General features: G+C 46.4%; 1 protein-coding gene across 1 annotated transcript in view; it reads right to left on the bottom strand.

The window, feature by feature from the left end:
• The window catches only part of LOC135900843 (uncharacterized), a 715897-nt gene that overhangs the window by 233600 nt on the left and 454410 nt on the right, over positions 1 to 27887 (bottom strand). The window contains exons 10-11 of the mRNA XM_065430427.2: positions 14240 to 14397; positions 2369 to 2447 (exon numbers count right to left, since the gene is read on the bottom strand). Of these exons, the coding sequence (XP_065286499.1) occupies positions 2369 to 2447; positions 14240 to 14397 (237 nt within the window). The remainder of the gene's footprint in view (positions 1 to 2368; positions 2448 to 14239; positions 14398 to 27887) is intronic.

Here is a 27887-nt window from a genome sequence, read left to right as displayed (position 1 = left end):
ATTATACAAAGAATGAAGCTGCCTCCGAATGTTTATATAACGCTAAGACGGGAACGGGAATATCGTTCGCGGACGCCGAATGAGAAGTTTGGCGTATGTGTTTGCTGGGCTTGGAGGACGACCGACAGATTGTTGTGGCGGGCGCACGCAATGATCTGTCGCCTTTCAAGTTACCCCCGTGGCCGTGGGCGTGTGTCGCGCAAGATCGGCAGCTTTGCGTCTCATCTATTTTCGGGTAGGCATGATTTTCGCAATGATTTCGCAAACGACAGATGTTCAAAGGTAAATTTATAGTCACGAACACCTGATGTGTCACCGCTTTGTATTTGCAGAAAAATCATACGGAGCTGCCCTTCGGTTGTACATCTACAGCTGTTCCTAAAGACTGGTGTAGGGAGCAGACTCACGTACGAGCTTACAACTGAGTGCCATCGTTGGTCCAGTTAAAAATGAAGCAACTACTTGTTAGGGGCCTTCGTGGACTAGGTATAAATACGCCTGCGTTAGGTCTCGAAGCATTTAGTGATATATTGGTTAGATGTGAGTCAGTTTATTCTAGAACATTTGTTGGTTGTAATTACACATTTAAGTGTTCTGTTAGTGCATGCAGGTTTTTGCGATATTGATTTGGAGCTGTTGTATACTCGTGTGAAGATTGTAAAACTTGTACATGCAAGGATTTTGTATCTGTTTCTGCATGACAAATCGGCGAGAGCAGGGCGTGGGATGGCCAAGCTCCCGTGACTCTACGGTCAAAGTTTGCGCCGTGCCACGGCAGATGACAGTTATTCGGATGACCACTCCTGCCACTAGGAAAACCACAGAACCCAATGAAGCTTCTGGTACCGCATTCGGTTCGCTGCGCATGGAATGACCATACCGAAGGAACATCGCCAGCTTACGGCACGCACGCACGCACGCACGCACGCACGCACGCACGCACGCACGCACGCACGCACGCACGCACGCACGCACGCACGCACGCACGCACGCACGCGCACGCGCACGCACACACGCGCACGCGCACACGCACACGCACGCACGCACACGCACGCACACGCACGCACACACACACAAGCAGAAATGTCCACAACTTCACCGGGATCAAGCTCCGTAGTATAAATTATGGTTTTGAAGATTCTTGCGGCAAACTGCACGAGCAATTTAAATGCAGTTTACTGCCCGCCTGAAGCTTGTAAACAGGAGTAATACAAAGTTCTGGACCAGTTCGCGCTTCGTTTTAGGAACACATACACTCAAATTACGAGCGAAAGCAAAGAAGGTACACGCACTGCGGAGGTCAGCGCCGAGTGCGTGCACTTCCAGTCTTTGCCTTAAGTCCATGACCGCGACTCCTGATAGCGACTACCGATAACACCCACCTTTGGTGTAACAACAAACTCGTTGTGCACCACCGGATAACCCTTGTCAGTTTCGGCGAGCGCTCATTGACCAGGCACCTACTAGGCTATCTAAGAACAAGGGACCGAAATCGCTTTCAATTTGTAACTGATTTTAGCCATTGGACAGCCGCCTTCACTTATAATGTGTCCAGCAGCAGGATTGTCTGCAAGTTGTTCTTACGAACAATTCTAGCGTGAGCGCTTTTTGAGAATACTGGCCAGAGTTTCTAGTGGGTGCGCGACGTAAGAGAAAGTAAAAGCAAACTGCAATACCGCGGCAGAACAACGGTACCTAAGGTTTTTACTGCATTTCAAAACTTTATTTGAGGCAGATAAGTGAGGCCACTAAACCCACAGGCAAATTAAGGGTTTGAAATCGTAAAGGTTTTTCGCAGCCGTTCTTAAGGAAAGCTGGGTGACGTCTCAATCGCAAGTTCCACCTCCCTTCTGTGTGCGATATCTAAGTAGGGCTAGACGAACAAGAAAGCAACCTAGAATGACAGATTCATTTAAATGTAGCAACAGCACCAGCCCGCCGGGCCCTACAGATGATTTGTACGATCAGATTGTCCGATTTTACAAGAACTGCGTTTGCATCTTGGCCTCACGTCTACAGCATGCGTTTACCTAAGAAATGCTGGCATAAAATATTTTTTGCCCGCTCAGACCAGAAATTAATTACAAAGAGAATTAAAAACTTCGTGCCTTTCACTGTATTTGCTCTGTACTTGGTGCTGCTTTGTACCGAATGACCTTTACGGTGTGGGTACACCGCGTTAAAGAACAATGACAATCTTCACTATATTCCCAACGGAGGCGTTTGCTAGAGGTGGTACTTGCCAGCTCTGAATAAATGAAAAAGCCTAGCTGTTCGTTGTCGTCTCTTCTTCCCACTTCAGTCGAGGAATCGGTGCAGAAAGTAAGACAGATACCAAAATAGAACGTGAGTTGTCTTGTGTACTTACTGACTGGATCGAAACAGAAGTCAAGGAAAGACTTATGCTGTGGAGGCACGGTCTTTTTTCCAACAGAACAGGTCAGGCTCTGAAAAGACAAGTGGCAAAGACATAGGTATTCCAGTTGCGAAATCTTACGCATCTCGTTTTGCTTTAATACACCTGCACACTTTTTTTCTGACCTTCGCAGACGTACGGAAAACAAGCAAGGAAGGGAAGGGTGTGGCTCTGGCTCTACACACTTTAAAACAATTTCAAATGGGATGAACGAGTTCTCTTTTTTGTGTGTGGTTTAATGTAGTGTCGAAAAAACGCAAAAGCAATTATTTTAAGAAATGCAATATTAGTCGGGACTAGCGTGAGGAAGCTTGGGCTAAGAAAGAACTACAAATTATACATACATACTAATTCCTTTTTTTATTGGTTACTTCAGGAACCCTGACCAGTAATCCTGAAACTAGCATCACTCTCGAGATAAGTGTCTCTAAACTGTGCCGCGGAATAGATCAGGGATCCTACCAGTTTTTTCCACAGTGGTTAAGAAAGGATTTCAGGAAAAATGATATTTGGAACACGTAATGTATTTCGCCGCACATTTCCGACACGAAAATTCGATGAGTGGTGTTATACCCATGACACCTAGTAATTTAATCTCACTTGAGGAATAACAGGCTTCAACTGAGAAATTGCATCATTTTCCCCCAATCTTGTCCCTACAAGGCCAATCAGGATATGTAATACTTAGGTAATTAGCATCATTTCGCAAGTTGTACCTGTAAGCTTGCGAAAAACTAGTTTGCAATAACGTTGCCTATTTAGTCTCTGTTGTGCCTTCGTTATGACTCTTCGTCACTTTGGCTGAAACACATAGCAAGCACTGCTTTTGTTTTTGTTCGACGAGGAGATGCGTGACAAGCGAAGCTAACAAGCTTAGTTCAATACACCATCTCAGTACTTATAGTTAAAAGTTAAAAAAAAAAGAAAGGAACACACAGGTACTCAGGCGTCACTTAAGTGACTGCAGAGCGATATCATAATTTGATCCTATCATTCGGCGATTACTTATCGACGCCCACGGGACGTTTTGTCCTACCTCACGATCAGATGTTAGTTATGACATTATGATGTACTTCTGGCGTCCGCGAGTTTACAACTTCACCTATGGTCAATTGGAACACAATAACACAACGACTGCCTTTTGCATGTTGCTCTTAAGCCAGATACACATAATCAGAGCTGTTGATACATAACATACCATACAGATGTCGCTATATAACTTCCTACGCACTGACCAGCTATCACCGGTGCTTTTTTTTTTAGCTGGACCAAAGGTTGAAAAATTTGCCTTTGACAGGTACCAGAATTCTACCCTTTGAGCTACATTAATCGACGAAGTAGACATTACTTTTACGAGAAATCACAACTATTAATTGTATAATTAACATAATTCCACAACTTAATTTTTAAATCAATTTAACTCCAATATTACAATTGACTAATTATAGCCGGTGAGTTCACAAGATGCAACCGCTTGGAACGAATTCTCTGGACTACACCATTTCCGAGATATCAATTGTCAGTGCCCGATGAAATACATTGACGTTCCAGTTATTTGCGTGCTTCAATGCAAAACACAGCGTTTTCTTTAAAAAAAAATGGTATAACAGTGAATTTTCAGCCAAAGTATGGCGGCGCATATCTCGAAACCGGTTGACTATCAGAATTTGCGCAATGTCGATATGCCTTGCAAAGGCACTATATAGCTACAGTTCTAGGTTGCAATTTGTTGTGTAAATTTATTGGTAAAATATTTAATTAGTGACATTTTCTTAGTAAATTCCACATTTAATTGATTGCTACTGGGAGTAAGTCTGCGTCATTGAGTTCAAGGGAATCGCGCTATCTACCGCAGGTGATTTTTAAACATTTGGTGCAGCTAAATAAAGAAGCACCCCATATAACAATGCACACATACATATACGAACCATAGCTTTCCCTTTATTACAAGCACTTCCATACATCAGAGAGAGAAACGAAGAGGGAAAGGTAGAGAGTTTAACCAAGGACGTGCCCGGTTGGCTACCCTACACTTGGGGAAGGGGAAAGGGGAATAATAGATAAGGAGAGAAACGAAAAATAACGGTCAGTCATTCACAGAGTCAGTCGCAGAGGAATCTCCGCTGTCACAAGCGTTGGGACAATCCAGTATCCGTCACGATGTGCAGAAGGGCTTTTGTGACTTTCTGCGTGGAAGAATGCAGAAGCCATGGTCCTATGATTTTGTCTTCTGAGAGCGCTCGATTATCTAACAGGTTAAGTTTAGCTTGTCGAGAACGTCGTTGAGCGTCAAAGGATGGGCATTGAAATAGGAGGTACTCTAGAGTCTCAACGCGCCCGCACAAATCGCACGCAGCACTGCTGGCCATCCCTACTGTCAATGAATTATGATCATCATCATCAGCCTATTCATGTCAACTGCAGGACGAAGGCCTCTCCCTACGATCTCCAATTATCCCTGTCCTGCGCCAACCGACTCCAACCCGCAAATTTCCTAATTTCGTCGCACCATCTAGTTTCTGCCATCCTCTACTGTGCTTCCCTTCTCTTGGTACCCATTATGTCACCATAATGGTCTAACGGTTATCTAATCTGTGCGTTACATGACCTGTCCAGCGCCATTTTTTTCTCTTAATGTCCATTAAATAATGGTCTATTTGCTCCCTGATCCAAACCGCTCGCTTTCTGTCTCTTAAAGTTATGCCTCGTATTCGGCATTCCATCGCACTTTGCGCGGTTCTTAACTTGTTCTCAAGTTTCTTTGTCAGCCTCCAAGTCTCTGCGCCGTATGTCAGCACCGGTAAAATGCACTGATTGTATACTTTCCGTTTCAATGATAACGGTAAGCTCCCAGTCAGGAGCACATGATGTTTCTGCCGTATGCGATCCAACCCATTTTTATTCTTCTGTGAATTTCCTTCTCATGGTCAGGGTTCCCTGTGATTAGTTGACCTTGGTAAACGTACTCCTCCTCAGACTCTAGAGGCTGACTTGCGATCTTGAACTCTTGTTCCCTTGCCAGGTTATTTATCATTATTTTTGTCTTCTGCATACTAATCTTCAGCCCCACTCTTACACTCTCCCTGTTAAGGTCCTCAACCATTTGTTGTAACTCGTCTGCATTGTTGCTGAATAGAACAATGTCATCGGCAAACCGATGGTTGTTGAAGTATTCGTCGTCGATCTTTACTACTAAGCCTTCCCAGTTTAATAGCTTGAATACTTCTTCTAAGCACACAGTGAATATCATTGGAGAGATTGTGTCTCCATGTCTGAGCCCTTTCTTTATAGGTATCTTCCCACTTTTCTTGTGTAGAATTAAGGTGGCTGTGGAATCTCTGTAGATATTTTCCATGGTATGTACGTAAGCGGTCTGTACTCCTTGATTACGCAATGCCTCTATGACTGCTAGTATCTCTACTGAATCAAATGCTTTTTCGTAATCAATGAAAGCCATATAGAGAGGCTTATTGTACTCTGCGGATTTCTCGATAACCTGGTTAATGACATGGATGTGATCCATTGTAGAGTAACCTTTCCTGAAGCCCGCCTGTTCCCTTGGTTGACTAAAGTCCAGTGTTGCCCTTATTCTACAGGAGATTATTTTGGTCAATATTTAATATAATACTGGGAGTAAGCTAATGTGCCTATATTTCTTTAGTTCTTTAACGTCGCCCTTCTTGTGGATTAGTATAATGTTTGCATTCTTCCGGTTTTCTGGGACCCTAGCAGTCGATAGACACTTCGTATAGAGAGCCGCCAGTTTTCCTAGCATTGTGTCTTCTCCATCTTTGATTAAATCGACTGTTATTCCATTCTCTCCTGCCGCTTTTCCCCGTTTCATGCCTTGCAAGGTCTTTCTGACCTCATCTCTAGTTATAGGAGGAGTTTCTGTATAGTGTTCATTATTGTTTCGAATAGAGTGCTCGTGAGTCCTCTGGGTACTGTAAAGGTCAGTATAGAATTCTTCCGCTGCTTTTATTATACCTTTGAGATTGCTGATGATGTTACCCTGCTTATCTTTCAGTGCATTTATCTTGGTTAGTCCTATGCCAAGTTTCCTTCTCACTGATTTCAGGTTGCATCCATTTTTCACGGATTCTTCAGCCTTTCTCACGTTATAATTTCTAATATCACTTATTTTCGCTTTGTTGATCAGTTTTGACAGTTCCACGAATTCTATCTTATCTCTTAAGTTGGACACTTTCATTCTTTCTGGTTTCTTTATTAGGTCTTTTGTTACTTGGGAGAGCTTGCCTACTGGATGCCTTGGCGCCTTGGCTCCCACTCCAATTGCTGCCTCTGAAGCCAGCCTCGTTACAGTTTCATTCATTACCTCTATGTCATCATCATCATTCTCTGTTCTAAGGCTGCATATTTGTTTGCAAGTACCAGCCTAAATTTGTCTGCTTTTACCCTTACTGCCTCTAAGTTGACCTGTTTTTTCTCGACCAATTTAACTCTTTCTCTCTTCAAATCGAGGTGAATCCCTAGCCCTCACTAACCTATGATCACTTCACTTTACCCTACCTATTACTTCTACATCCTACACTATGCTGGGATCAGCAGAAAGTATCAAGTCAATTTCATTTCTTGTTACACCATTAGGGCTTTTCCAGGTACATTTTCTGTTGCTACGTTTCCTGAAGAAAGTGTTCATTATTCTCGGTTTATTCCTTTCTGCGAATTCTACCAGCATCTCTCCTCTAGCGTTCCTGTAATAGACACCGTAGTTGCCAAGTACCTGTTCACCCGCCTGCGGTTCCCCCACTTTTGCATTGAAGTCCCCCATTATTACTGTATACCGCGTTTTCACTTTTCTCATCGCTAATTCAACACCTTCATAAAACTGATTCACTTCCTCATCGTCGTGGTTGGATGTTGGAGTGTAGGCTTGTACTACTTTTAATCTATACTTCTTATTGAGTTTGATTACGACTACTGCTACCCTCTCGTTGATGCTGTAGAATTCGTCAATGTTGCCCGCTATGTCTTTATGGATTAGGAATCCTACCCCGTATTGCATATATGATATTGCATATCATATGCAACATATCATATATCGACCCGCATATGATATTGCAACTTTTACCGGGTTATAACGGACGGGAAGAAATGCTACTGTGCCGCTTGCGAGTACGAGTCTCTTTCAAAAACGCCTACTCATTCCTAACTGGAATTGATAGTCCGAAGTGCAGCATATGTGGTGCCGAACGACCAAACATAACCTGTGTTACTTCCCTACATACAAAGACGAGAGGAGTGCCCTTCATACAGCTTTGGAGCACTTAGACGACCGTCCTTTCACAGAAGAGATCTTGGGCCCGTGGCCTCGTGGGTCTGCTATGTGCAAGGCCACAAAGGTGCTGGTGCATTTCTTGAAATGCGTCAGTCTGCATGATCACTTGTGACTGACTCAGTGGTGCACGCTTGTGTGCATAACAGTGGAGGCTGTGACCTTCTTTCTTCCTTCTCCTGTATCAATCACCTTTCCCGCTTCCCCGGTACAGGGTAGCCTACCGGGCTCAGCCTGGTTAACCTCCCTACATTTCTCTTATCAATTGTCTCTCTCTCTCCAGGTGAGGTCACGATCCACAATAAGGCCTAAGAATCTGTGGGTTTTCTTGTACACTTGACTGGCCCTCCACACACATCGGGTAAATATACGTCGGTTTTCATGTGAATGCCACTAGTGCACATTTTTTTTGTAGATGTCACCAGACCTATTCGGCGAAGTTATGCCGCTGTCAGGGTTGCCGCTGTCTGCGTTCTGGCGAGCACTTGTGACCTTGTCACGCCGGATGCCCAGATGCAAGCATCGTCAGCGAAAAGCGAGACGTTAGCCGTTTGTGGTAGCGTTTCGGCGAGCCCCACTAGAACGAGATTGAAAAGGGTCGGGCTGAACACATTGCCTTGTGGGACACCACGATTGGAGATATGTCTATTTGTCGGGCCATCTTCTGTAAGGAGAAACACAGATCTCCGTGAGAGATAGCACCTAACCCAGCTAAAGACGTGGCCTTCAAGTCCTGCAGCCTCAAGAGCTTGGAGAATGGCTTCGTGGGCTTCGTTGTCGTAGGCGCATTTTATGTCTGAGAAAAGTGCCACAGAGAGGCGCTTCATAGCTTTTTGTTGCTGCACGGAGGCCACAAGAGAAATGCCGCTGTTAATTGAAGAACGTCCATGTCGAAAACAAGCCATATCCTCAGGCTAAGAGTTATTCGAGATACCACTACATACGTGTCAACAACGTCTTCTCTATGACCTCACCGATTCAACTCACAAGTGTAATCAGCCGGTACAAGGTAAGGCCCAGCGAAAGCTTCCGAGGCTCCAGTAGAGTCGCCAGTCGACTACACTTCCCCTCATCGGGGACTATGCCATCATGCCAAGATTGACTGAAGATATCCAGAAGACAGCATTGTGCTGTTGAAACTAGGTGTCTTAAGGCAGCGTAGGACACTCGGGACCGGGTGATGACGACCGCCTGCACTCAACCAAGGCCGCTTGTAGTTCTTGCATAGAGAAAGGCCCTTCCATGCTTTGACCTCTCGTGATGGCAACGTCATGTAGCGTGAAGTCCACCCGAAGATAGAACTCGCAAGTAATTTTCGCATAAAATTCTCCCATGACCTCCATCTCTGGACGACTTTGATGTTGAGCCAGCGCTGTGAAAGGACGACGTTGCTGTAGAAGTGAGCGAAGACCCTGAAGAGTTCGCCACATGGGCGATAATGGCTTGCGAGAGTCGAGCGATTCGTAGAAGCCTTTCGATCTTTGGTTCTGAAGTTTGTTCATCTAAAGCTGAATTTTCTTCTGAACTCGTCAAGCTTCCCTCAGGTCATAAATGGACTTAGTATGCCTATATCATCTCTCGGCCGTCGGCGGATCATCGGAAGCCTCTCCAATTCTTGGTACAAACCTGCGCGTCTTGTAGATGCTGTATACGTCCGCGTAGAAGCCTGAAGCGCTTGTATACAAGCGCTTCAGACATGATCATATATGATCATGTCTGCAAGGGAGTCGGTATGTTCATGTCTCCACTTGTCCTCGATCAAAATTCGGCACGCTTGCCATTTTATCTGTCTTAGAGCACATTATGGTTCTCCACAGTATGATGGAGAGCATTGCACGCTATAACGTGCCCACCGAACACTCGTACAACCACTATCGCTCCTCCTGTCACGTGCTTCTTGCGTCACACCACTGCTGGTTCTTATCCTTCCCCGCTCCATCGCTCTCACCCCGCGAGTCGCTCCTCCGGCGACTAAAGCCCCTCAATTTTCCAAAAGTAGCGCCATTCTTAGATCTTTCCGCCACCCCGCTCACCCAGGCGCTTCCTCCTCCACCCCTCCTGTCGCCCCAGCCTCCTCCGCTCCCCCATTGGCCAATCTGTGTCACGTGAAAGCATGCCCCGCGCTTTTGTATATTTTTTTCTTTCCGGCGCAGAGCAGGCGCCGCGCTTTTGTATATCTTTTCTTTCCAGCGCGCTGCGACCCCCATTCTTGGGCCTACGCGACGAAAGTACGGCAGGCGGTTTGAAGGAGCGCGGTAGTTTTATACAATGTGTTAGGGCCGAGTGCTTAATTGCGATGCCGTGCTGCTGCGCCTACGGTTGCCACAACAGACCCAGTGACGGCAAAAAGCTTTTTGCTTTACCATCCGCCGGGCGCAACGCAAAACGAAGAAAAGTGTGGATTCACAAGATCGGGCGGGCTGACTTCGAGCAAGTGGCAAAGAACGCGCGGCTTTGTGAAGTAAGTGCCACGGCTCCTCCAACCTCTTCTTTTGACGCCCGTGTCAAAACGGGCCCGTGTCCAGTGCATTGGGGGCGCGTTAAAGAACCCCAGCTGGAAAAAAATTAATCCGGAGCCCCCATTATGGCGTGCCTTATGAGATCGTGGTGTTGGGATGTAAAACCCAAGAATCAACTTTTTTTCTGTCTTGTGTGCCTTGACTGTTCCCGTTAACGCAACACTGCTTCCTTGTGAAAACTTACAACGCAAAAGAATACAGACGCACGTAGTATACAGAGATAAAATTAGCACTTCAACAAGAGTGTTGCTGGTGCCAATGAGGGGAGGGGGATAATTATTTTCTGAACCTCTTTCCAGTTGTCCCATCAAGTTCCTTCTTTTTTTTCTACCAAATTCTAACCATTCGCACTGTAATAAATAAATAACGATTTCATATGCTGGTACGTTGTTCAGATTATCTATACCGCCTATGTGTGAAAACGTTGCTCATGGCCACCACAACCTGTGCATGAGCTACGTACATCTGTAAAAGGCGCGGAACAGAAACGGCCCTGCTGCCAGGCATTGCTAACCGCAGACAGTCGGAATCTCTCACGCGCCGGCCGAACAAAAGCATCCTGCAGGTACGTAAATTAACCTACGAAACCACGTGCACATACTTTCACGCTGTCAAAACCTGAAACTCTGGTAATTACTCGCGTGTCTGAGCACACCGCGTGCTTTTGTCGTGTTTCAGCAACACGAACTTTCAACGTGCGCGCGCTTTACGCCTTAAATGCGCCTTGAATAATAGTGCTTTTCTCTATTTCTTCCGCAAATCCGACACGACATTCTTAAGGCCAGTTACCGACTGACAAAGCAAGATCTAGATTGAAAAAACTGCTCCGCAGGACTCGAACGAACTTTTCCGCGGATTTCCTCCCGTAGCGTGTTAGCCGTCGTCTGCTACGGCAGGCCCACCACTGGCGGCGCCACCGTCGAGGCCGCGCCGAGCGGAGGAGGAGGTAAGTGAATGGCGCTACTTTGGGAGATTGAGGGGTTTTACCGGCGACATACCTCCTATAGATGGACTGAGACCGAATTTTGTTCTTAAAACCCGCAAGAGAAACAGATCCTGTAGTGGTATCTGGATCGATCAACTCACTCCCTTTTACAAACTAGTGTCCAACTCCGATGGCCAAGTTTCAACCTGTATGATGCTATCGCATTAAAGAACCCCGTCTCGGGGCAGGCAACATATCAGCGGCATGGTGTTATTGCTTGAACCTAATTTCTAGGCCTGTTAAAGTGCCGGAAATGATGCTTCGTTGAAATCGCGCGTCGTTCAGTCAATATTTGTTATTAGTTATGAGCAGAAGAACGCTTTTCTTAGAACACTTTGATTAAAGAAAGTAAGAGGACCGACGCTATTGGCTCACCTTCTATCAGCTAAAACGTCGTTACTCCGAAGCTAAAGAAGAAGCCTAGAACAGAGAGGGACATCTAAAAGAAGAAAATAAAGCCGTCACGCTGGCAGTGCTCCTGACAAATTAATTTTTCGGGTCTAAAGTGACGTTTATGCGGCAGACGCACAAGCGATGCTCATTGCCGGAAGTGTTTCCTGTTCATATTCCGAACACGCCCGCGGCCCGGCACGCTCGCCCGATGCTGTTCATTACGGTGGCTTCGCTCGTGTGCATGCTCCCGCCAGTACACACGCGTCGCGTTGTACCTTTCTTTGAGTTCTGCGAGCGTCTGTTTCCCAGTTCTTTGTTCTCTCGCTGCAGCGTACGCTCTGCGGTGCTGGCAACTAACAGGAGGGAAGGTATGGGTGGGCGCGAGCACAGTAAACAGTTCCAGGGAGGCGAAGGGAGCGAAGCCCAGGCTTGGGGCACCGAGAGACAGGAGCCACTCGCGGCGTGAGCGTTCTATACGGGCCGGCAAAGATTAACGGCCGCTCTCCCCCGCGGCCAGGAAAATAATAACCACGAGGCAGGGAGAGTCGCGCACAAAAGGCGCCAACCCGCACGTGGTTCTATATAGTGGCCGCGTTATTAAGCAGGTCATTAACGCTGCCCATGTGAGCGAATGTCTTTTGCACAACGCCGCCCGGCGAGGGGGAAGTACGAGCGGAGGAGGGCGCTGCACGGGGTCAAGCAGCAGCGAGCGGCTAGTGCCTTGCGTGGCTCGGCAAGGCCCTTGGAGGCCGCCTCGACCCTGGCTGGGAGCACAGGGCGCGAAGGGGGCATCAAAATGAGACCGCGCCGTTCCTCCGCCGTCCGTGGGCTTAGGCGATAAGCCCACTGTAGAATCCTTCCGACACAAATCAGCGGCCATCCCTGGCGGCGGGAGAGGATGCGCGCTTCCCTTGTTGACTCGCGGTTTTGGAGAACAGTTCCAGTGCGAAACGCGGCCTTAGGGTTTCCAGTGCAAGAGAAAGGCGGCAGCTGAACGAAAGGCAGAAAAATTTGGTGGGTTCTTTATGGGGATTACCAAGGTAGGCCTCTTGGCAGGACAGTTGTGTCGCGGACATTGTGGACAGTGCCGCAAACCTGTCGACACAACTATACACTACACAAGGCATAAAAGTCACCGCGGACATACTCGGAAATGTTTAATGAAGATTTAAAAAGCAGAAGTGAATGTAGAAGGGAAGGCTGAGCTATTTTTTGCGCTCAAGGTCACGATAATCCCTCTCCTAATTCCTTCTCAAAGCTTTTACCGTTTTACTACGCGTACATCTGTTTGCGTTGCGATAGCTGCCAGGCTTGGCTTTCTTGCGAGTGTTTCGCGAACACTGCATACTTGTTCACGGGTGGACTGTAGTAGATGTGCCCAGAGCGCGCACGCGTAGTCCGTTTCTATAGGCTGACGTTGTGCACTACGTCCGAACGTGCCACGGCTGTCAACGACGGAAGCCGCCAGCGATAGGAGCGGATACACATTGCAAGGCAACTGGAACCCAAAACATGTCAGAATGAACCTGTTGATACTCGAAAGTTAACCTTCTGGCTTTGCAGTAACAAAATCGATTTGATTCCGCCCAAGTGCTATCCAGGCAAATCACTTTTACTCTAAGCATACTGTACAATGCCAGTTGGGCCGGAGGTAGCTCAGTTGGTAGAACATCGCACGCGTAATGCGAAGACGTGGGATCGTTCCCCACCTGCGGCAAGCTGCTTTTTCGTCCACTGACATTTTCATTAATTTATCATGCCTTTAATTCAATTAGCAAGTACAAAAAATTTCCCCTGTGTTGTCCTTGGTGTCATTATTTGTTGGCTTCTTATGATATGATTAATAAAAATCGGGCCCCTCGTTTAACTCCCTTTCTTTTCGCTTAGTCAGCAAGAGACACACTCAAGTAATCACGCGCTGATCGTCGTCCTCTTCTTCAGCATGCCACGAGAAAGCACAGGAGCACGTCTGCTTCAGTAAAACTTTTACGTAAGTTTCGTAGGCCTTGTTCTGACGCGCATCAGCTGCACACACTTCCGGTGGCTCGTAGCAATACAAGTTCAAAGCTCGCGCTTATCTTCTCCGACGAGCTGATTGGAGGCGCGAAGGGAGATGGGCCCACCAACATGGCTGCATTTGCCGCTTCAAAAACGTGACGTCAGGGCCTCTCCTCTCCTATTTTGTTTCTTTCCTCCATGGCTCCGTCGAAGCGCCCACGTGACGTGGCGTCGCAGCCAATGGGAATTTAGGTGCCGTTTTTCGCTTGTCCAGATGACAGAAGCCGGCTTTTTCGCTCAATGTGCCATTTGACGCTTTCGCATCAAAATTCGTTCTGAAATGCTATTTGCGAAGCAACTTTCCGAACTTTGACGTCGCTAAAATCTCTCCACTTGTTCTGTCACGTCGCTGAAAAACGTCGCTGGTCGCAAAATAGAAAAAATATGTAGCTAAAGAGACAAGAAAATCGCTAAATCTAGCAACAAAATCGCTAAAGTAGCAACACTGCTTGCCAACAACCATGCAATGAGCGCCCGAAAGCAGAGGAGGGGAAATGACTCTCGCACCGTGATGGAAAATGTATTAAGGTCGATCTATAAGCGGTGGCTGACTGTTGTGAGCGTATACTCACCTCGGCGTGCTTGAGCATGTCGAGTACGAAGGTCTCCACGGAAATGCCGACAAGTCGCTGCGCCGAGTCGTTGACGGCACAGGGAGGCATCGACGTGTCTACGATGTAGCCATCTTCACCGCTGTCAAGCATAGGCGTCGACGGGGCTGCCTGGTCTTCTGCATAGCAGGAGAGAAGGCGGCATATCAGCACAGTGCGTGTCAGGTAAAGCGCAGCGGCATTGGTTGTCAGAAAGACTTTCTGAGGAGTTAAATAAGGTACAGTTGAATTCGCATCATCAGTTTTTGGACCTGCTGGTCAAAGCACAAAAAGATTAGCTATTGCTGCATGAAAACTGTTTTTCTGCGGCATACTTCTGGAGGAAAATACAAGGTCAAACGTGCACTCGTGGCCGTATCCCGACGCGTGGCAACGACACAACGTTTTCCATTTACGCTTCTCCCTGTTTTTGTCATGTTTTTGTCAGTTTTGTCATCGACTTCTTCGAAAGTATGACGCCTGTCTATTCCAGAGGAAATATTCAGGCTGAGAAAAAAGAATAAAGAAATGAAAACAACTTGGATATAAACTTTCACTTCTAAGCGACGCCATCGAGAGCGTATATAGACAATACTGTGTGGTAGCGGTTGGTACAACGCCTCAAGAAATCAGCGACGACTTTCATCACTCTGTTCCCACTAGTGTCTTTTCTTGCAACGGTCGCTTATTCTTTAGATTATATTTTATATGTGAAGGCGTTGCGCAAGGGTATCAGATTGAACAGCTCGAGACGAACAGGTATTTGTGCGCATAATCTTCACCAGCGACGAAGAGCTTCAGTTAGCTTGAGCGAAATGAAACTTCACAAATTGGTCATTGTTATGCAAATCACTTAGTAAGGTGGCTGTCTGGACTAGCTGGTAATCCATACCAAATGTGAACAGTGCAAAAGCAACACGGGGGCGAAAACAAGAAGGGACGAACACAGCTCGTGCCGTCTCGTTTTCGTCCCCCGTGTCTATTTTGCACTATCCACGTTTAGTATTATTAGAGCGAAGCCTTCTTTGCTTCTTTCCCGCACTTTGTGGGTGTTGGCTGCCGATGTCTTGCCGAATATACAACTTGTACCCCTGTGCATGTGCTACTGGGCATGTTTCCTTAGGTATGTGAATATTCTTGGTCAATCACCCAGAGTGGGTATAGACCACTGAGTAGGCGCCCGAATAGACAAGCAGAACAAGAGGCTGGAAGTTAAGAAATCGGCTACAGAAGCAGCCAAGTGGGGAGCAAGGAGCGAATTGCACACTATGCATGGGACGTTCCAGGCAACAACAACAGCAACAAGAATCTTCCATATTTTACTCCCGTTTTTGAAGCTGAGCTTTTGGTAACGGATTCTCGCGTTGCGCAAACTATCTATTCTTCACTTACAGCTTCATGAAATTTCTCAATCTTAAAAGCGTTTCTATCATACCTCCCACGTAGCTGAGTCTTATTAGACCATTTTGGGTACCAGGTCACTGTGGGTTATATTTATATAAAATGGCCTATTCCTTAGCACGAGCATCCATGAATGGACCAACACTTTATATTCTCCCAGTACCGGCGTACATAATTGTGATCAGGTACCAGGAATTTTCCATACGTAGAAATTATCTTGAATTACCAATAACATCTATGATAGAACTGCCACATATCAGATTTCTCAGGAAAACTCAGTGGTGCCCACCAATAAACATATATATATATAGAGGTTATGATTACTACGTTACTCTACCGTATTCCCCCGGTAAGCCTATATTTACAAAGGGTTGATGGGGTAATATAATTATTATGCCAATTCTGTTACAAAATTAAACATATTGATAATTATTTTTCGACCTGTCACTAGTACCGATTACAAAAAAAAAAAATGGTTCTTCTAGCACCGCTCAGTAAACTAGGCTTCAATTTAAGTGCTGGAGTGTTACTCTCCCTTGGGGCCTCGGCACTGCATTCTATCTACAGGGAAGTGTTTGACGCTCTGTCGGATTTTATTCAAACAACAAAACGTATGTTATGCTAATTCTTGCTTTGCTTACTGTTCCTATTGAAAATTTTCTAAATTTCTTACAGAAACGTTCCTCAAGGCGGAGTACTAAGCCCCACCCTATTCAATCTCACTGGTTGGCTTCGTTGAACATCTGCCAGTAGCAATCAAGATATCAATGTACGCAGACGACATATGTGCATTGAATACGGGTGCGACTCGTCCTCAGATACGTGCAAGGTTACAAGAAGTTGCTACTGTGACAGCTGTGTACCTCCGCAACCAAGGTCTCGAAATCTCATCGGACAAATGTCCACTGGTGGTATTCACTCGTACACCAATGACACCATACGCCGCCGCCTCTGTAAACGGTCAGGTCATTTCTTATGAGAAGACTCGCACATTTTTCGGCATCATCATTGATCGAGATCTCTCATGAAGCCCGCTTGAGACGTTTGTGCTTTCATGTTTATCAGTTTTTTGCACAAGTTTAGAACGCCATCTGCGAATTAGTCTGCCAGGGATGGCGTTGGAAAATAAAAAGGAAACTTGAAAGGAAGGATAACGACGACGTAACAAGGGATGAAAAGGAAACTGATAGATGTAACGTTAAGAGATAGGAAGACGCATATTTACGTTATAAGTTAATTTTGCTGGTATTCGAGTCCAGATTAAAAACAAGAAGAGGACTTACAGAGGACACGTATTGCGAAGAACAGATAACGGGTGGTTTATGAGAGTAACAGACCGGGTTTCAAGGTAACGGCAACACAGTTAAAGGTGGAAGGTTATTAGATGGAGTGATTAGGAAATTTACCTTTTGAAGCCTAACTCACATTCCTCATCATATCTTCCCACAAGTAGGAAAAGAGGACTAGCCGGGACCTTAGAAAGGCAGAAACATATGCCAACACATACTTTGAGAGAAAAATGCCGACGTGCGGAAAATGCTCACGACGTTCACGCAAAAGATGTGAATCACCAAATTCCTTTCACTACTGAGAAACAATATGAGAACTTTTTATGCATAAGAAACGTTAGTTAGCTAATCATGCGTGTGCTCTAAACGAACACGACCATTATTATTGCTACAAAATGCCAGACTTGCGCCAGTCGCAATAAATTTCTGGTACATACATTTCGCTTTCCAGCTCAAAGTTGCGAACTGTGTATTTTTTTTTCTGATTTCATTGAATGTAAACAGTAACGCTGCTGTCATTTAGATCCAACTATTCAACGATGTAAGCGCTACCTAAATACGCCGGTGCACAGACTCTCAACAGCAGTGACGCGCTTCTTCAGAAGGAAGCGATTGCTGCAAAAGAAGCGATTTGTCAGAATTTGCAACTCACAGTCACTTTTTTCTTTCAGTATTTTTTTTTCAGTACCCGTTTATAGGCCACGATTTTTTTCGCGCCTTTCCTTCCGCTGATGATTTGTTTGCCGTGAACAAGTGTTGCACATTCAGCGATGTCTCCCACCGAGAGCAGCCTTCGAGTACCGCAAGCGCACGTCCGGAGCTGCTCGCGTTTCGGGCTCCGGCGTCATCCATCACCGAGCACAGGTTGACTTGGTACCAGGGCCCCGGAGAGAAGCGTCGACGCGGTCGTACAACGCCAGCGCGTAAGCAACCCCAGGTTAACGAAATGAACAAAAGTTCACTTCAGGTTATACTGAATGAAAGGGTTTGTTTAGGCTGGCCTACTTCTGAGCAACTAAGCGTAAATTCAGTGAGATGATGTGAATTCAAAGTGGGACTGAGTGGTATAATGTTTAACAGAAGCACTATGACAGAAATACTTGGGGCGATGGTGCTATATGACATCCTGCAAGTTGAGATGCACTGTAACATCACTGGCTCGCTCACGCGCACAAGGTTACAGCATGTTTCAATATATAGGATAAGTCTATAGCATTGGGGATAAACTGACACACATACGCACACACACGCAAACTCGCTCGCTCACTCACTCACTCACTCACTCACTCACTCACTCACTCACTCACTCACTCACTCACTCACTCACTCACTCACTCACTCACTCACTCACTCACTCACTCACTCACTCACTCACTCACTCACTCACTCACTCACTCACTCACTCACTCACTCACTCACTCACTCACTCACTCACTCACTCACTCACTCACTCACTCACTCACTCACTCACTCACTCACTCACTCACTCACTCACTCACTCACTCACTCACTCACTCACTCACTCACTCACTCACTCACTCACTCACTCACTCACTCACTCACTCACTCTCACTCACTCACTCACTCACTCACTCACTCACTCACTCACTCACTCACTCACTCACTCACTCACTCACTCACTCACTCAATCTTATGATGAAAATGCGTGTAGCGTTCTTTGGGTCTGTGTTATAGAGCCTCAAATGGGGCTAAATTAAACATCTCTCACCATGTCTCGTAGCAATGTACTGCTTTGAACAAATACATCGGATACGTTCAGTTTCACTCGCGCTTACTGCATAGCAAGGGTCTCAATTCCGACAGCCTTGCAGCGCTGGCTAGCACTACTTACAGCTCGGTTGCACAGGTGGTCGCCCAGGCAGGGTAACCCCGCACATGCTGGGTTAGCCCGGAAAACTAACTGTTCTGCACGTTCATAAGGAAACTCTCTTCTCATGCGCTCCAATAGCCGCGTCCTTTCAGAACAGAAGCGCTTGCAAGACCCGATGAAGCGCTCGATATCACCCACTTAGCTGCACGCAATGTAAGATGGAGGAGTAGCCAGATGGAGAAATCGCGAGATCGAGAAAACAGCGCTGTCAATCATCTTATGCGTCAAGAAGTTTCACTACTATCTTTACGGACTCTCTTTCAAGCTGGTAACAGATTATAAGCCGCTGCAGACTATTTTTTGTTTAAAGTCTGGCATACCAACTTTGGCAGCAGCACGACTTCAACGGTTAGCTATCGTTCTACGTTCGTCTCTGGATCCTTGCGACATAACACAGAGAGTAAACGAATCCAATCCCGTTCCTACTCTGTATAGGGCGACGAGAAGAACGGGGGTTAACCGAGGCGCCCGATTTTTATTAATCATATCATAAGCCAACAAACAAAGACACCAAGGACAACACAGGGGAAATTACTTGTACTTACTAATTGAAATAAAGAAATTAGAAATGAATGAAATTGAAACAGGATCAAAAAACAGCTTGCTGCAGGTGGGGGACGATTCCACGTCTTCGCATTACGCGTATCGATGCTCTACCAATTGAGCTACCGCCAGCGCCGTCTTCCCATTCACTTTCTGGCAACATTGATGCCTTCAGGTAGCACGTGTGGATTTATTGACCCGTTGCCTTCCCCCAAAAAGATCACGTACTCGTGACGCCTGAAGCAGAAAGGATGTTCCACATCCACCGCCAATTGAAGAAATAAAACGAAGGACACCGACCAACAGAAGTGCTAAAAATGAATAAATCTAAAAATCGTTTCGGCTTCGCTACGGAAGCCTTGTTCACAATGGTTCACAAGGCTTCCGTAGCGAAGGCGAAACGTCTTTTAGATTTATTCATTTTGAGCACTTCTCTTGGTCGATGTCCTTCGTTTTATTTCTTCAATGCTTCATCCCGACCAGACGGGCTTCCGTCGAACCCTCGATTCCACCGCCAATGTTTGTGAGTGGTGGCGCTGGCTAACACTCCCAGGGTTAGTTCTAGTAGTAAAACATAAATACCCCAAAAATGTGGATGGGAAAACGGCGCCGCAGTAGCTCAATTGGCAGAGCATCGCGCGCGTAATTCGAAGACGTGGGATCATTCCCCACCTGCGGCAAGCTGTTTTTTCGTGCCACTGACATTTCCATTAATATATCATTTCTTTAATTCAATTAGTAAGTACAAGTAATTTGCCCTGTGTTGTCCTTGGTGTCTTTGTTGGCTTCTTATGGTCTGTATAGGTGGGTGGCTTCCACGCGGCTAAATCCCTTTACAAGTCAGGACTGATGAGGCGATTTCCAATGTGGCGACGAAAGTGTGACGAACTGTTAGGGAGTTTGTGATTCACAGGATCTCTCACTGTTGGTTGCTTTGAAAGCGTCGTATTGAGAAGTGCGTCTGCTGTTTCGTTACCAGTGACACCAACATGCGAAGGTATCCACTGGAATGGCATCTCAACCCCTTTTCTGGCGAATTATGAAAGTGAAGCCAGTGACTCACGACAGAATTTGTTTGGAGGCTCGCCACGAGATAGCCGTTGAATCGCTGAGTTTGAGTCGTAGAGTATGACGGCTTTCTGGGTGGGCTCATTCTTGCAGTTTTCGAAAAGCAGCAGCAGTAGCGGCACTCTCAGCGATAGCCGAAGATATCAGGCAGTCCAAACAGCCGGACCATGCAGCACTGACAGACGGGATCCAATATGCCCCGGCACACTTATCAGAATCCACGCTGACACATCCGTCCAAGTAAACATGGAGGTGATTGGAGTAATTCACATACAAGTGCTTGGTCACCAAATAGTGGGCCTCAGAAAACGATGTCAATCGCTTGGAGTGTAGTCCAGGAACAGTAAAGTAGTAAATGACTTCCTCGAACATCCATGGTGGATTAGGTTGCTCCCTTCTATTCGGGTTCTTAAGAGTTTGGAAGCCTATTGTACATGTGCAGCATAGAAATGAAATCCAGTCCTGGTGCTGAGCCTTCGGAGAAGGGCTTTGCCAGGGAAGGACTCACTCAGCCGGAGGAGCTGGGTGACCAACGCTTGAGAGACCAGGAGACGCGTTGGTGAAGAGTGGGCCTCGGGAATTGATATTTTTGTTTGAGCCGGCCTGAGGAACTCCCAAAGACAAGCGGAAACCCTTCCTATGCACAAACTCTAGACATTCATATTGGATATCTGATGGACACATTGGCAGTATTTGGTAAAGTATCCGAATGGTGACCAAAGCACTGTGTAATTTGAGCATAGAGTTTGAGTGTTTGCCCCAGCGCACGCCAGCAATGCGCTGGTGTACGTGAAGCCGTTGCAGTGGTGTCCCGGATGCGTAGTCCGCAGCTTGTCACCATAAGAGTCTCCTGTCAAGGATGACGTCCAGGAAGCATAATTTGGAAGCATGCCGGATTTTGCGGCCTCCCAAGTTCAGCAGTATACAGCCTCGTAGCCTTCCGTCTTATGCAGGAAAAAGTACAAAAGACGACTTCTCTGCTGCTGTTGACAGACCAAGTGCAGAAAAGTGGGTTTAGATTGCAGAAATTGCTTCTTATGGCAATACGTGCCAGACGTTTGTGACCGTATCTCGATATTCAAATTTCAGACGTTGTCCACAAATATTAGTATTCTTTGTGGTGTAGAACTACAATAAACTGTCTTTGGAAGAGCAGCCAAAGCAGTTTCGAATAGCAGGGATACAGTACACCCCCGCGCGAGACACCACGAGTAATGCGTTGATCCTCGCTAACAGTGTTTTCAAGACGAACACGGATAACACGGTCACCAAGCATGTATCAAACGTAAAACAACGCCTGCGATTCCCATAGTTTGCAGTTGTTTGATTGTCGATTTCTGTAACACGTATTGGTATGATTTAGAAACTTCCACCAAAAGCGCAAGCGTTGAAAGATAATCTTTCCTGTGGTGTTCAATGTTCAATGTTCCACAAGTCGTTAAAGAAAACAAGGACCTCCTGTCTTCGCGGCTTGGGTACGTTGGTGAATATCCAATTGCTAATGAAATTTGGGCCCACTGCATAACGTTGTCGTAAGTTGTTTAGCGCTGATTCCAGCTCCCATAATTGGAAAGGCGCGTCCATAAGAGAATAAGATAAAGGTGCGTAGTACAAGGCTCGTGGAGTTTGTTGAACTGCGAGCTGAGCAAACATCCGTCAAATTTGTCGCTATGACCACAACAGCGCTGCTTTAAGGCGGGGGCTTCAAAATGTCTGCGTGTGTGAGTTTCCTCCAGCAAACGTGCACCATACTATAGGCATGGGGATAAACAACGACACGCTCGCGCGGAATGTAGCCCGCTGTTCTCTCAACATTTTAACCAAGACAGCTTTTACCTGATTGAACGACGTTTTCAGTGATGGATCCCTCTTTTCTCAACAACAGATGCTCCGCTCTGACACATACATCTACAGAAGTACCGAAGAACGTGGGCAAAGGGATAGCGGTCATCGTAGAGCACAGAATGCGTCACGCGGAGTCGCTGACTTTAATTCCAAATGGCGGAAAGTTTCGATTAAAAAACCGCCAACTTCAGCGATCTCTCCGGTTCTAATCCCATTCCCCATGTTTTTGCAACGCTGCTACAATCGTTCTAAAGGTCCCTCAACTCTCTGCAGCAACAATGACGACACCAAGACAGCAGTAGAAACGACGACTGCCTGACAACGACACTTCGTTGACGTACAAGACAGCGAGAGGAATGCCGAGAACGAATCGTGCACTAAAAGCAGCGCTGCGAACGATTGCGACATACTGCGTCAGCTAAGCAGTCACCGAGCTATAATGTGGAAGGCTGTCACAGCGGACAATGCGATCTTCTCATGATAACTTTTCTTTTTCTTTTTTTACGATGCGCACAACACCGTCTTCGTCGGCTACAGTGCCATCATCGCTACAATATTATCTGCCATGTTCTTCGGAATATACAGACAAGAGACTCTGAGACCTGCGTGGCGCCTACGGAAATTTCGCACAAAGTGCCAAGAGGAAAGGTTGAGTGACAACTCAATTTTCTTCACAGCTCATTACCGAAAAGTCATGAGTTCGATCACCGATATGGTTGGTGAACAAAGCTTCATTTTTCTTCACTGCAAGGCGATGGTGACCGTCATGAGTTGGTGCGCTAAAGAAGTGGCCAGACGACGACACATGACACATGACGACGGCTTCAGAAGAGAAAGAACGGACACAGCAAACCGAGTTTTGAGCCCTGAATTGTGCATGCTGTCGCATTTAACAACATTTCATTTTTCTTCTATACTTTCCTTGGCTTCGTGAGTTTGCTGGTTAAAAATAAAAATCGTTAGGCTCCAGTGACTTTTTGATCTCCTTAACTCAATTCCTGGAAGCAACGCTTATGAGCCCCAAACTTGTAGATATATGGGCAGATAACCCCATGTGGTGTTAAAAATATTGCCCCAGTATTCCAGGAAAACATTGATAGCACCCCAATGATACCTGGAGAGCTCGTGAAAAGACCTGGACATTCATAAGAGGCTCGCGCTTGCTCCCCACGCCTACCCTGCAATTTCGCAATCTGAAGAAGCATGTAAATGCTTACAGCAGCAGACGCGTGCTGTCCGCAACTAGATAAAGTTGCAAGAATATGTGCCCACCCGGTCAGCGAGTACTCCGCAAAGTGACCTTTAGTGATCTTGCTTTTTTTTCTCACATTTCTGTGACTTCGCAAATCTCTTCGCAAAAGTAGGCGCAGTGCAACGCGGTGGAGTCATGGAAGAGCCCGACGCAGGGTACGTGCGCCAGCGACGCGGACTCCGCATCTAGGCCAACGCTGCGCACTGTATAAAACAAAGCAAAAATTCGAAAGGAAAAACGTTGGCGGTGCTGAGTTTCGAACCTATGACCCCACGCTCAGTAACGAGAGCCTCACCCATACGGCTAAACAACCACGCTTGCTGAAGGTGAATATATATGAACCATGTGAATGTGTTGTGCCGGTGGTACAAAACAAATGTCAAAAGAGAACAGTTTATATGAAGGCTTTGTTGAAAGATTGGGTGATGGTGGAATAAAAGTAATCTCTAGGACTACATGTAGAGTCGACTTGAAGCATTGTAGACATCAGGAAAGTTCCCATTTCGCGAAAGTTTAATGTCGAACACGCCACATCCCCGATGCGTTTCGGTGGTCGCGGGATGCGCGTTCAGTTGGGGTGTTCTTTTACCAACCGAAATGCCGCCTATCGTTGAGGGCTTACGCGCTTCACGTCGCGCAACACATACAGACAAGCAGTCAATGAGTTTATAAGGATGATAAGGAGCGATGAGGGGTTACATGAGTCCCAACCCGGTTGATCATGGTTCGACGCAGATGGATAAGGTGCTAAGGAGCGATAAGGGCTTATAATGGTCTAAGCAATTTTGATAACGTTAATAAGCACCGGTAAGGCTGATAAAGGTAGGCTCAAATCCGATAAAGTTGGCAAGGACCGATAAAAGTTGATGATGAATTCTGGTGTTTTACATGCTAAAACCGCGATCTGATTATGAGGCACGCCGTAGTTGGGGACTCCGGATTAATTTTGACCACTACGCGATCGTTAACGTGCACCCAATGCGCAGGAGACGGGCGTTTTTGCATTTGGCCCCCATCGAAATGCGGCCGCCGAGGCCAGGATTTGATCCCGCGACCTCATGCTTAGCAGCGCCACACCATAGCCGCTAAGCCACCCGATAATAGTTGATGAAGGCCGGAACATGTCCGATAAGGTTGATAAAGACACATATGGATTGATTGCCATAAGTTTGATACCGACGTATAAGGGTTGATAAAGCTTTGATCAAGTCCGATAAGGTTGATAATAACAGATAAGGGCTGATAAGGGTCGGATATAGTCTGATGGAGTTGATAACAACGAAAAGGGTTGGTAAGGGTTTATACTGGTCGGAACATGTTTCATAACATTGATAATGACGCCGGGTTGCGTGGAGATGAGCGAGTGGCACAATGCTTACGCATGCTTAGACAACTGCCACAGGAATTTCTGCGTGAATGTTTTTTCTTTCTTTAAATATTCGCGTCCCCTGAGGAACTATGTTTTAGGGCGCGGAGGCACAAAGGCTGGGTGCAGTTCGGTTTTGCGGACAGAACTTGTATTCAATTCCTAGGTTGTCACCGGGTATAGTGTCCAGAATGCTCTGCCGGAAAAAGGCAATATCGTTAATCCAATCTCAAGTCCGACACCAGTTTTCTTCCACACCTCACCGCTCTGTGCCGCGCTCATAACTGCTGTTCACAGTAAAAGCAAGCCCTTCAGTTCGCCATTTTATTCTCGCTCGTGTACGATGTGTTTTGTTCTTTCCTTTCTTTTTTTACAGCGACCACTGTTATTGGCTCATTGCCCTGGTCGTTTTGATGTAGCATGTGCGAGAAAATTTCAAAGCAATGAAAATTTGCATCACGGCGGGAGGATTCGAGCTTGTGACGTACAAATTGGCAGTCCACGGTTCTACCTCTCGGCCACTCTGGTGACTCTGCAGGAGAGGAGAATATTGAGCCTGACGAGCGCTATAGCTACAGAAGCTGCGATAATGAACCCCTGCTCAACATCTGTGTACTGCGTGGATAGAGCTGGCGTCGGCGCCTTTTTCGTGTCTAAGTACGTCGCCTGCCTAGTTGCGGACCTGGTGCTAAATTAAGTTTTATCTTCTACATTAATCATAATGACTGAGCGCGTCTGCTCGTCTTCTAGCGCTCGGTTTCTTCTCATGTTTACTGCATGGCGCTGACGTCATCTAGTTTTATTCAAAGATTGTGTAAAGCATATAATGGGGAAGCCCAAACATAAAATCAGAAAAGCCGAACAAATACAGCAGTAAGAAGCTAAATGGTTGTTATAGTAAAGACCAGCGACTACGTCTGTATAGGTAAGAGGAGAAAGGAAAGCCGAGCATTTTATCTTCGCCACGAGGAGGCGCGACTTCCACACATGAATACGACTCACACTTATTTTATTTCTCAAAAGGAGACCACTCGCTCGCGCCAGCGAATGTTCACTCCAACAAACCCCGCATGACACAGGCTAAGGCAGTTTACTATGCGTTATGTTTCACCAGCGATTAACTTAAAATTGAATTCTGTACATTTACGTGCCAAAATAACGATCTGATTATGAGGCACGCCATACAGTGGGACACTGGATTAATTTTGAGCCCCTGAGGTTGTTTAATGTGCACCTTAATCTAACTAAAACAGCGTTTTTGCATTTCACCCCCATCGAAATGCGGCCGCACCGGTCGGTATCAAACGAGCGACCTTGAGCTTAGCAGCGCCATGCCTAAGCTATATACTGCGGCAGGTTCGCCAGCTATTGCGTCACTTATTCGCATTATGGCGAAACGGTAATCTTTTTAACATTAGAGCAATACGAAGCGCGAAGACGTTATGTTGAGTATTCTAGCGCCCGGATTGGCGTGCTCTTGATAACGAGTAAATTTAGGAGTCAAGCATGAAAGCGGGTTGCCTTAATGAACCTTTAATACGTCATCTTAGAAGGTTAATTCGTTCGAACAGCTTGAAGGCCCTGCTTCGACTTTATCAATAGCTGGTGCCTTGACAGCGGGTGATTATCTTTCTCTTTTTTTCTTCTTTAATTTTTCGACGGCAACAGTCCAAACTGTTAATGCCATTGTAGGCTGACGCTTAGCGGCGAAAACCTTGCTACGGCTCAGGATCACTGCATGTCGAAAAGATGGTGTAGAAAGCCACCGTAAGTCCAGTCTGCTACCGGCATCAAGACACTACGCGCTGACGCGGAAGCGGTGACGCCGACGTTGTAGGTGGTCATTTTCAGCGCCTGTTCAGATTTCAGCGAGCACGTGAACGTGAAATCGTTCCCGTAGCTCTCAAAAGAACTCCTTAAAAAAATTGATCAACTGCTAAAAGGGTAGCCGGATTCGTATTGCAACACCCGTTATCCGACTGTGTCAGCTGAGGCTTCTGGCAGTCTTTAGGTATGAAGGAGTTGCGATTGTCGAGATGGTGCAGTGATTCTCTTTTCCTGGAGACCTTAACCCCACTTGAAACCATTTAGAACGTTTCAGCTTTGTTAATTAAGCAACTTGTGAACACAATTGCTCAAAGTTTGCTGCAATCAACACGTGGTTTATTTGAGGTAGTTGACGTTGCAAAACTTGTAGCATGTCTTCAGAGGATTTCCCAACTGTTGCCATTTTAACGTAATACGAATTTTACACGAACCCATGAACGACACCATTCGTCCGCATGTCAGCATGCATTTACTGCTCACCATTTGTACAAATGCTCTGTACGATGTGAGTGACTGATTGGGAATCATGCGTTCCCTCGCCCCTAATTAAAATGGGCGCCACCAAGGCCTCGGGAGGGGCCAGGATGCAATTGGGTGAACTTGATTGGATCGTCCCTAATATCTGCCGTTCCCCGACCCAGGGAAATAGGGAAAGGAGAAGTTATTTAAACGCAGGTTCTAGACCGAACTAGGCAGTCTAGAAGTTGAACCTATGCCCTGCTGAGAGGGGTGGCCAGTATTGCCTGGGCCGCTTGGCCGCATCTGAACTGCGAGTTAGTAGTTGACGTAAGAGGCGACGAACCAGCGTCTGCAACGAAGCTCACGGTAGTCCCCCTAAAATTAGCTCAACCTGCTCGAGGAATGTCGTCACATCTGGACTCCCGGGAAACCCAGCACAGCAATCGCATCAACCGCAACGAGATCTGCTCGCCAGTGTTCTTCGGGAAAGCTCTGCCGTCGACTCCACGCTTTATGGACTTGCTGATGCTGCCCGGCCATGCGTATGCCATCATTTGTTTTCTTTTGAACTCTGTTTAGTGGACCATCGTTAAGTGTATTCCTGTGTAGTGTTAATTTTTATATCCACTGTTAATTGCTCGCTGTATTTCTTTTGTCGTCATCATTGGCCTATATTAAGTGCGAGTGTT

The sequence above is a fragment of the Dermacentor albipictus genome, chromosome 1 (genome assembly GCF_038994185.2).
Source record: "Dermacentor albipictus isolate Rhodes 1998 colony chromosome 1, USDA_Dalb.pri_finalv2, whole genome shotgun sequence".
Taxonomy (NCBI): Eukaryota; Metazoa; Arthropoda; class Arachnida; order Ixodida; family Ixodidae; genus Dermacentor; species Dermacentor albipictus.
Note: the sequence above shows the minus strand (reverse complement) of the source record. Positions and strands in the feature narration are given on the sequence as shown.